This window comes from Chelonus insularis, unplaced genomic scaffold, assembly GCF_013357705.1.
Source record: "Chelonus insularis isolate UGA/USDA-ARS -01 unplaced genomic scaffold, ASM1335770v1 contig_3_pilon, whole genome shotgun sequence".
In the NCBI taxonomy this organism is placed as follows: Eukaryota; Metazoa; Arthropoda; class Insecta; order Hymenoptera; family Braconidae; genus Chelonus; species Chelonus insularis.
In genome coordinates, this window is record NW_023276556.1 from 1,745,252 (window position 1) to 1,756,819 (window position 11,568).

The 11,568-nt window shown below is 31.7% G+C and overlaps 1 protein-coding gene across 1 annotated transcript; it reads right to left on the reverse strand.

Annotated features, from left to right (window-relative positions):
• Window positions 1-940: 940 nt before the first annotated feature.
• LOC118068518 (sortilin-related receptor-like) lies at window positions 941-11,168 on the reverse strand. The gene is made up of 4 exons (XM_035085980.1): window positions 10,860-11,168; window positions 2,757-8,691; window positions 2,463-2,669; window positions 941-2,386 (listed from the first exon to the last, which is right to left on the reverse strand). Exons 1-4 carry the CDS (start codon window positions 11,139-11,141, stop codon window positions 2,325-2,327), a joined length of 6,486 nt encoding a protein of 2,161 aa, XP_034941871.1. The 5' UTR covers window positions 11,142-11,168; the 3' UTR covers window positions 941-2,324.
• Window positions 11,169-11,568: the final 400 nt, after the last annotated feature.

Sequence of the window (11,568 nt, forward strand, 5' to 3'; positions counted from 1 at the left end):
ACATACTAAGTTACAAAATCATCCACGCGGGAGGACTTACGTCAAGCTTCTCGCCTCGAACATTACAATTAGTTGTACGGTACATTTACAAATACATAAAATAGATTAAGCACTTTCCCAAACATTTTATGGACAATAATTTACAATAATAACATAATAAAGTAAAAGAAATTTAGCCAAATAAAAATCACATACGCCCGAGATTTTTATATTTAAAAGTAATTTAAGATCACGTAGCAAAGCTATTAAATTTTATGGCTCAGTGAATAGGTTTCCCAATCACTGTCACTTGTAAAAGAAATGCTAACGGATTCCTTGTTTTATTTATTGATTCTTTTCAAGCCAATTTTTTTCGTAATATTTTAATGCAGAAACCCGTATCGGATATTCAAACAAACCACAAACATTGCCATAAAAAATAACTGAGAATCTATATAATGTAATTTACACGATAAATAACTTCAATAGATATATTTTTATCGAATACACAATAGATAATATTTACAAGTAAATAGCGTAAAGGTATGAGAAACAAAAATGAAAATTAATGAGATATGTCATCGTGGATAGAAGTACATAACGGTTATGAAGTTAAACGGAAATCCATTGTTAAGTACGAACCTTACATTTATGTATTTCCTTTGGACCATGTCACATTCTTCAGTAATTTAGCAAAGGCTTGTGACTTTTTCGTGATCTACTTTATGTGTTTCGGAGAAATGTAAGAAGAGTAAAAGACAACCGACTTTAATTGTTTTCGTCTACCAATGTTCTTTGTTGTCAGGTGGGTTACTCATAAATATGCTAAGAGACTCATGAATATTCAAATATCTTACAAACAACAGCTTTTAAAGGACTAATGAATGATTGAAGCACTTAAGCTATACAATAGAAATAAACAATTGAAGAGTGAGTAATTTTAAGAATAACATCAAATAACTAGTTTTGCTTTAATTCGATTTATTTACACGCAAATATATTATATCACTGTGACCTTTATACTCCGCAAGATTTACACATAAAGACTACAATCGTTTTCTCCTCACTTATATCAATTATTAACTGTCAATTTATTATTATCTTGCCATGATTAGTGATGTTTGTTCTACATTCATACTGTTTTTTTACCTTCTTCAGACTTTTACAACAGTCGGATCTTTATGGAAGCCTATGAAAACTTATAATACATTTATATGTATAGAATTAAACAACTGTGGATAATCAACATTGAAACTAAAATAATGGCAAGATCCTTCGGCGTTTAAATACAAATTAAATAACCATAATACTTATCGCCTGGTAAAGAAACGCTCGAAGGAAAAATAAGGAATATCCGACTGCCTTTTTCTCTTGTCTCTTTCTCGCACTCTTTTACTCATTCTCTCATTTCAAGTTGAAATTTTACAATACTCTTGGTGTTTATTGATAATCCTCAATTAAAACATAACAATATTTTTGAACAATTTCACATTTTTATCTACATAATTCTAAGAGATAATGTAAAACAAACTATTTAATTATAAGAATTTGCCAATAAGCCAATAAAAATGATTTGTATTGTCATCAGTTATTCGAATCTATCTATGAGCAGGCTTCCATTGGTTTCTTTAAACACAATTCACTATTCAATCTAATCATTATTGCCTATTCTGGCACGATTCCAGTCTTTAAAGAAAGTATATATTTATAATTAATATAATCAGTTATTGATCAATTGAAAGTAAAAAACAAAAAAATTGAATAAATTTGCGGACGGTAATTTTCCTTTTAATTTCAAGCTCGAATTTTTTTTATATATTCATATGGTTTGGTTCATCATTTTGTAATTACAAGTAAAAAATTTTTGACAATTATATTTCCATATAAAAAAAGGATTTAGCATTACAAACATTAGTTTTCGTAATTAGTTTTTTTTGTTTTTTTATCTTCATGATAATTATGGCAATAAATGGAGAGTATTACAAAAATAAAAATTAAAAAATAATAGACTGCTGGCATCGCGAAAACTCGAAATATATACAAAATTGACTAAAGTGTGACTTTTCGGCTTAAAAAAATTTAAACAAATGTACTTGTAAAAAATATTCAAATAGATTACAATGATTACGGTTGACGAAAAGTCACACAATAGTCATCGTTTTCGTTATTTAATGCTGAACAATCATGCATATTTAATTAACAAATATCATTCTGATTAAATGATGATCAAATTCTATCTATAATTGAAATAATTAATAATAATGTAGTGTCTTTGCATATACTCACTTATTCATATATAATTAATAATTAATTAATATGTTCATTTATTTGTATATTAATATTATTTACGCTATTACCAATGGCTCATCATCCGAGAAACCGCGGATCACAGGACTATCTTCTTCGTCTAAATAAAAAAAATTAAATTAAAATACGTCATCATTTTATTTTAGTGTCCATCTTTTACAAGATATAAATCTTACCGAGAGCATCTGTGGTACCCGGGAAAGTAGCTTGACCTCGTCTTGTATCATAATGACTATTTGCAAAGAGTGTAAAACTATTCGATAGCCGTCTATGTCTTACTACAAAGTATGCTAGACCAGCTCCTAAGGCAATTACCAAGAGACAAATTGGTATCGCTATTGACAGGATACTGGATGTGTTTATCACAACTGGCCAATCTGCAGCTGTAATAAAATCATTAAAAAAATTGAACGATGTATTTAATTTTAGCAAAAAAACATTTTTTAAAGAGATTATTTAATTTCTATTACCTGAAGGCGTTCTGACGGTGACTGATTCACTAAGTTCGCTTTGATAGCCGTCCGTTTTTACTCGCACAGCAAATGAATAAACAACACTTGTTTTGACACCTTTGAAGATGAATGGTGGTTGATCACATGGCCAAACTTCAGCAGTTGATTCATTAACAGTAACTTGGTTCTCGCTAATAAGAACTTCATAACGAGCAGTATGATTTTTGACTTCTGAAGGTAAATCGGGCTCTTGCCAATAGACAAACCAATTTTCACCGCTAGATATTACCTGAACTTGATGTGGAGGAGAAAGCGGTGGTGCCAAATAAATAACTGGTTGACTCATAATTGAATCTGGTTCGTTTGTAGCAACGGTCACCTTATATTTTCCACCATATTTAATACCTTTGAATGTATGTTTTATTGCAGTCTCATTTGTTGGTAACAAGATTATTGTTGACGTTTCATTACGTATCATTTCTGTTACACTAATCTTGTAGGTAATAGGATCATCAATCATCATACAACTTGCACTCCAAGACACGATTATTGAGTCTGGCTTATGAGATGGAGTAACTCTTAGTTGTTTTGGTGGTGCTCTTGGATTGTAATAAGTAAGAACTGTAATCGGTTCACATAGAGGTCCAGCTCCATAGGTATCTCGAACTCCTACAGCAAATATGTATGACTCACATGCTTCAAGATTTTTAATAGATGCAATATTATTATTTGTGAGAAGTTTATATTCTTTAAATAAGTCTTGCATATTCAATGCATAATGGATAGCATATTGCCACTTTATTTTACGTGTACTCTTTGGTGGATCCCAGCTAAGTTTAACAGTAGTTCCATCGTGTTTCTTTGACTCTGCATTTAAAGCAAGTACCTTAGGTAAAGCCGTTCCATTTGTAGTTGCCACGATAGATGTTCCTCTACCAATATAATTCTTTTTCATAGCATTAACTTCAAAAGTATATTGAACGCCTGGCGATAGATCTACAATAACAGCTTCATTTTCCATTACAACTGTTGAAGGAGCGGATGGATAAGGTGATTGTGGTTTAGGGGTAATATGATATCTATCAACATCTTTAAGAGCTTTCCAAGTAAGATGAACAGAATTATTCGTGATTTCCACAACTTTAAGGTCTTCAATATCATCAATATTTGCTGCTCCATCGAACTTCAATTTTGCTACTTTCGAAGATGCAGAAGAACTTTTATTATTGTTTGCGATTACCCACAAAGAATAAACTGTGTCAGCTTCAAATGGTTGATCGAAGACAAAAGATGTTTTTTGAACATTATACTTCTTAGGTGGAATTGGTGGTGTTATAAATACATCATAACCAGTTATTACGCCATTGGGATGTAATGGTGGTCGCCAAGAAAGTTCAACCTTTGTACCGTTCTTTTGAACAGCAGTGACATTCCAAGGCTCTGAAGGCACTCCTTCTCCTGTTTTTACGGACCAATACTTGACGGGTGGGAAATCTACTGATCGACCCTTTACTCTAACATAAACAGTTAAATTATAGAGTGTGAACGGTTCCAGCTTATTAAATTGATACTCATTGTCTTCAATCCAGCTAGTAGCATTAGTCCACTTAGCGCCAGGCTCAGCTTTTGAAATAGATGGTAAAAATTCAAATGTAATGTTTGTAGGAATAGGCATCCACCAAAATAAAAAGAGACTTGTAGCATTTGTTGATCTTTCATCTACTCCTAGTACCATAACTTGATAGACTCTAGTATGATTTTTTTCACAATTATTTTCGTCGAATCCATCGTAACAATCTTTTTTACCATCACAGTAATTTGATAACTCAATACATTTCTCATCACATGGGAAGTAACCAACAGGGCAAGGTTTATTAGCTGGATTTGGATGTTCACTGTGACATCCTGCTTCATCACTACGATCTGGACAATCTTCAACTCCATTACAGATATATGATGAAGAAATACAATTTCCATCTACATGGCACATAAATTGATCATCACGACAGCCAATGTGCGATTTATCGCAATGAAGTTCATCTTCATTTGATTTACAGTCTGCTGTACCATCACAAACCCAAGCATCATCAATACATGTTCTATCGTAACATTGGAATTGATAATCACGACAAACTCGAGGGTGTTTAGTTGTATCAATGATGTCAGGTGATTCTGGTAAAATTTCTGGATTTCCGCAGCCTAATTCATCAGAGCCATCACCACAATCATCAACGCTATCACATTTCCACCAATAAGGTACACATTTTGAGTTGTTGCATCTGAACATCCAATCATTACATGAATTCGTAGGCAACACAGGCGATTGAGGAGGCTCATGAGTTGAATGAGTTGTACAATTCATTTCATCAGATCCATCTCGACAATCTCTATCGCCGTCACAAACCCAAGATTTGTAAATACATTGGTGTGGTAGGTCAGGAGACTGACAAGCGAAGTGCCAATCGAAGCATTTATTTTGAGAACAATTCTTTTCATCAGAACCATCGTCACAATCATTTTCTCCATCACACTGCCACGTTCTTGGGACACAGCTGTGATCAGGTTCACATGCAATTTCATCAGATTTGCATGTGCTAAATAGAGTACTTTTACTGCAATTTCTTTCATCAGAACCATCACGACAATCATCTTCATCGTCACAATACCATCTTTTAGGAATACATCTTCCGTTATCACATCTGAATTGTGATTCAGTACAATTTGAATAAGTACAATTGAGTTCATCCCGACCATCACGACAATCCGCGTCAAGATCACAAACCCAAAATCGTGGAATACATTTTTCGCCATCACATTCGAAATTAGTAGGACTACATGTAGCTTTTTTACATTGCAGTTCATCAGAATTGTCGCCACAATCATTATCACCATCACATTTCCATATCTCAGGAACACAAGCTCCATTTGTGCAAGCAAAATGATTTGATGCACATGTATTTTGAACTCTTGGACATGTTGAATTTTCAGATGGTGGGATGTTGCCGGGACACAAACATTTACCTTCGTGCATCACCATACCGTCCGGACATAAACAAACAAAACCATCATTTGGTGCTCCGAGACAAATATGAGTACAAATAGTATTATTTTCACATTTGTTTGTTCCTGTTTGTATGCTATGAGCAAAAACTTTCAAATCCATCAAACCAGTCAGCATGCCTTGTGTAGTTACGATACCAGCCCCGTGATTTTTATCAGCTAAAAATATCATAGATTGTTTCCAATCATCCCAATACATATTATCTTTGAAAACAGCAACAGCAAATGGATGTGATACTCGATCATCATCGCTGATTATTTTTTTGAATCTTTTTCCATCATAATCTGATGATCCAATGTAATCTTCACGGGCATCTACCCAATAAATTCTCTCAGCCATATGATCAATGGTAATTCCATTTGGCCATTCCACAGTTCCTTTTGTAAATAATCGTTTTACGTTTGTACCGTCAAGATTTGCACGAGAAACAGATGCATTTCCGGGAGCCCAGTCCGTCCAGAACATATAACCAGCCATAGGATGAACTGTGATTCCACGAGGTTTTTGTAAATTATTTGATCCCAATATAGTTCTCCTCATTCTTCCTGCTATTGTGATATCCGTTCGAATAATTTGAATCCGCATTTTCACGCCATCGACAAAGTATAAAACTTTAGATATCCAATCGAATGCCATTCCTTCAATAGAACTTAAATCAGTTTCAACGAGAATTTCAGGATAGAATGTTCCATCTTTAAAGCACTGCCTTCCAATAGTATCATTAACAATATCTGCCCAATATAAACAGTCATTTTTCATGTCATATTCAATAGCAATAACATTTTTCAAATCATGAACTGGTAATACTTCTCGATTTTGGGTTCGTAGATCAATGCGAGAGATGTGTTCTCTTTGAGCGACGAGAAGAAATTCTGATGGCGCTTCCATAGGACAAGGGATTTCATCTGGTTCAAATCTTCTAGCTCCGCCATAACATTTATCATTAGGGATTTTTCTGTATCCTTTAGTTCTTTTATAAAATTTACCACGTTCACAAGTATCAGGAATTTTATATGGATCATAATGAGTCTCATAAATATTACGAATACAATGAAAAGGATTTCCAATTTTAACAAATCCAAAATCACATTCATAATCTTGAAAATCACAAGGGCAAATTTCTTTTTTAACAGGTCTATCATAGTCAATTCCAATGTAACAATTAGTGCTAGCAGCTCTTCTTTCATAAGTTTCTCTTTCTCCCAAGACACATGACATTCCAGGTTGATCAGAACTTGATGGAGACCAAAATTTAAAATCATCTTGTTTACACTCTCTTTCAAATGCATTTTTAAGATCCACTTTAATAATAAGCCATTTGTGTTGACCCGGATTGGATCCAAACATTGTAAATACTGTAGTATTTTCTCCTGGTTCGGTCATAAGACCATAAACACGGAGCAGATCCTTACTGAATTTGTAAGTTTTCCAAGTCTTTCCTTCATCGGTTGAATACAAGAGATCTCGAGTTTCTCCGCGCGATTTGAAATATTTAACAGCCACAAGAACTCCACCGTGATCGCCCATATTGAAAAAGTAATAATCTTTGAGTACTTGTTTCCAGGTGAGACCAGCATCACGAGATACATACAGACCAGGATGACCTTTTAGACTTGACCCTAAAACACCAGTAGCCATGATAATTCCAGGTGCTGATTTAGAGCTCATAATAGAAGCAGAACGAGTTACTGGATAAAGCTGGCTAAAACGCTGACTGAGATGTAATGACCAGTTGGCATCGTGAGTGTTTTCATTAACATTTATTGGGGGCTTAATTTTATTCCATGTCACTCCGTGATCAAAGGTTATTAAAGATTCAAGATGTTCAGGTCCTACAGATGTTTCTTTCGGTGTTTCTCTGATGTGAGATACAATGTAAATCCCTCGAAGACCTTCGACTTTGTATAAATCGGTAAAAGCTTCATCTGCAACATCATTTAGCCAACTATCTTTCCAGTTAATGTTGGGAAAATAAGTAAAAACTCCTTCTAAAGATAATATAAAACGGGCTGTCGTGTTATCGATTATTTCAGAGACATAAAGATTGACGTGGGTATCACTATGAGATACGGCAACAAAAATTCGGTTGTTAGAAATATCACAAATATGGTAATCTTTACGACTTAGCTCAGTATTAAATTGTGCCAACACAAACGATTGATTTTTGTAAGATATGTATAAATCCAAATCTTGACTTGTAGTATTTGTTCCATTACGTGTACTTTCAGATCTTTTCTTCGCAAACATATAATCTCCACGAATTTGAAAATCTTCAATATCTCCAATAACGAATTCTTTCTTGAGTTCAGATTCAACTAAAACCTCTACTACAGAATGACTTTTGCCATATTCTCTTTCTACTAAGAATTTTCTGGGATTTGAATTCAGCCAGAAAACAGCTTTAGCATCACGATGAACTAATTTCCATGATAGTCCCAAATTTTTTGACAACCAAACATTTCTTGATGTATCAACTTTATCTAATGCTAATATATAAGTTGGATTATCTTCATCAAATAATATTTCACTCGGATGAAATTCTAAATGATATTTGGAAATTGTTCGTCCATTATTTTTTGTAATAAAAATCACCTGATTGGTGACGTCAGCAAATATACAGTAGTAATTGAACTTTGGATGATTATAGAATTTATCTAATGTAGCATACTGATCTGGATCGGTGCTGATTTTAAATAAATCTGTTTTATTTTCAAATGAATCTCCATAGTCGTAGCTAATATAAACAGCACTAGGGTTTGTATCAGCACCAAGACGAGCACCTTGTGAACGTACCGATGATGAACTATTCCTTGCCAAGCAAATTATAACATTGGATTTTTCGCCGACCCAATGAACCATTAATTGTTGATGAGAATCGTTGAGAACATTCAACTGAAAAAAATTTAATATTAATATTTTATTATTTGATTAAAAAATTATTATAATATAAAATTAAACAATCGTATATAGTAATAAAATAATTACTGAGTATACCAGTTTATTCATTTCCTCTTAATTTATCTTTTTCTCTGAAAATTTTATAGATAAAAAATGATCAAGTATTACGTGTGAGGATGTATAGTGAAAGCTACATGTATCTGTAAAATGATATACAATGTTTATAACTATCATTCAAGATTACACAGAATCTGGCTATTAAACTATAAATTACATCATCATAACCACAACTCTCACTAGCTACTGAGTCAATAAGTTTGTTAATATATAACTTTCTTGCAGACTGAACCACTCCTTGATAATTATATCCAAAATGAATGCAAAATATATAAGAATATTAAAAAAGTTTACTTTTTTATATGAATGGTATGAAACTAGCTAAAATTGACATGGAGAAAAGTTGAAATTAAATCTAGATTGATATACTTCACTCCAGAAAAAAATTGTTCTTGAAAGAATTCAATATCATAATGTGAATGAATCATAGCAAAAGACTAAACATGTATTTTTACTGAATAAGGGTCATATTACGTTGTAAGAAAAGCAAATACTCAAGCTCACAATAGCATAAAGAGTATGGAAAAAGTTTTATACATATATTTATGACTAATTAGCAGATGAATGTTCAAAAGATATAGTAATATTAGTTGAATCATATGATGATAACTTATTATCATGAAATATATATAAGCCAATAATAACAATCTGATGTTTTGTTTATGATTTTTAATCCTAATAAGCCGTATTCAGAATTTTTTGAAGATTATGAAAATATAAACAGATTTCTTTCATAACTTATAATATAAGCTTTTCTGAAGCTTTTGTTTAGAATCGAACTAACCTTGAAAAAATTTTAAAGAGTAACAAATGTTTTTAAGATTAAAAATCATATTAATCCATAAGTAAACTTGATAAATATGATAAACATGATATATTTTTATCTTTAAACCATGCAATGTATTGTATTACTTGATAAAAAGTCGAATTTAATTACAAGTTATGAGAAAATTAAATTAAATTAATTATTCTCAGAAAAATCAATACATATTATGTTTAATTATCGACTATAATTATATAAAATATCGATTAATGATGAAACATAAAGTAATAAATGTATTGACGTTTGTTGCATTAATTATTAATTAAGATGATTTAATTTTCCAATAAAATAAGTTTTTTCGAAAAATTCGTCGGTAAAAATAAAAATATTCTATACTGTTATTATTTATCATTGAGGTTAATGCAGGTCTTAATTTGTAATGAATGATAACTGATATAACAAAATAGATTTTTATTATAACTACAATTATCAATGAATTGTTAAACGTCTCTACCATTATCCATGAAATTTTTGTTAATAGAAGTAGTAATTACAAAAATACTAATTACATATTTTTTCGATAACATACAAGCATGAGTAATAGTTAAAAGGTTAAATGATGAAAGTAATGAACAGAATAGAATTTGCAAACTTATTTATGTATTATGTAATTTTTAACATGCAGTAAAAAAATATGACTAGAAAATTTTTTTTCAACATGCAACTACTAATATTAATTATTAATGAATATGGTCTTGTGTAATTATTTTGTTAAATTGCAAACGTTATTCCAAGTTTTTCTGTCTTAAAGTATTTTATAAAAAATTTACTTAAATATCAATAATCAATACAGATGTGAATAATTTACATAAACAAAAATACATTTGGAAATCACTATTTAAAAATCATTACTCATTAAACTTCAAAATCGTCAAATTTATCTAAACAATTACATTGATTCACATCTTTGGTCAATTGTTGATTCAATAATAAAATCGTAACACATAAAATTAATGAATATTTCATTTTAATAGTTATTAAACAAAATATACTTCAATTTTTTCGTTTTAGAGTGAATGAGGAAAAAATGTTTCCAATAGTCAAAATATCCACTGAAATATCAATTACAAGCTTTTGTGTCGTCATGCATTTAAAATCAGCACAACGTTGCAGAACTTAATGCGTAGTATTCAAGAGACGCTTTTCATGCACTAGATGTTTTTTTATTGCTCCTAACAATTAATAATACATTATAAACCTCAGAAAAGCGATAATAGCATACCTTAGTGGTGATATTCACTGGATTTTCAATTACTCCTGGTGAAGCTTGGGATTGAGGAACATCTCGTCGTTTTCGCGAAAATGACGTTTCATCGTCAGTTAAATAATTTTCCTCTTTTTCAATAATAAAGGGCTTCCTATGCCCCAAATATGCTTTAATATCGTCGGCATCAAGTGTCCGAGCTTGAGTATCGTATTTTTCACCATAATTATAATTTATTAACAAAAATAGATGCAAAAGAAGCGTAAAATGATAGAAGGCCGATGTCACCCGGGCGGCCATCTTGTCCAGACTGACTTTTTGTTAAACTAGCAAGTATACATATAAACACGCTGGTGGCGCTGTTTGTTTCTGACACATTCAAATACATCATGTATCTATATAACAATACAGACAATATACCTTTGCATTTTTTTTTTCACTTTCTACCATCATCTACACTGTTTATTTTCGAAAACGTTGGCCAACGTTATTCATTTTAATTTTTACAATGTAGTAGTTTTAAACATGCAATAAAACGCAATCTTTTCTAAATACAATTTTCAGGAATCTTTAATCCGATTTTATAAATTTTTGGACTAGTTCAATAATTTAGAAGTCCCTTGAAGGCGACGTCATTGACAAGTACATCGAACTGCAGATGACCAGTCAGGCTCTCTCCTTCTGAACAGTTCTTTGTTTAATTCTATTCAAGAGTTTGATTTTCAAA

What these genes read in the sequence shown, in the direction of transcription:
- LOC118068518 (XM_035085980.1), bottom strand. Translation starts at nt 11,141, where the DNA reads ATGGCCGCCCGGGTGACATCGGCCTTCTATCATTTTACGCTTCTTTTG. An exon ending in CACCGTCAGAACGCCTTCAG is followed by an intron (nt 2,670 to 2,756) that starts GTAATAGAAATT and finishes ATTTTATTACAG; the next exon opens with CTGCAGATTGGCCAGTTGTG. An exon ending in GGGTACCACAGATGCTCTCG is followed by an intron (nt 2,387 to 2,462) that starts GTAAGATTTATA and finishes TTTTTTATTTAG; the next exon opens with ACGAAGAAGATAGTCCTGTG.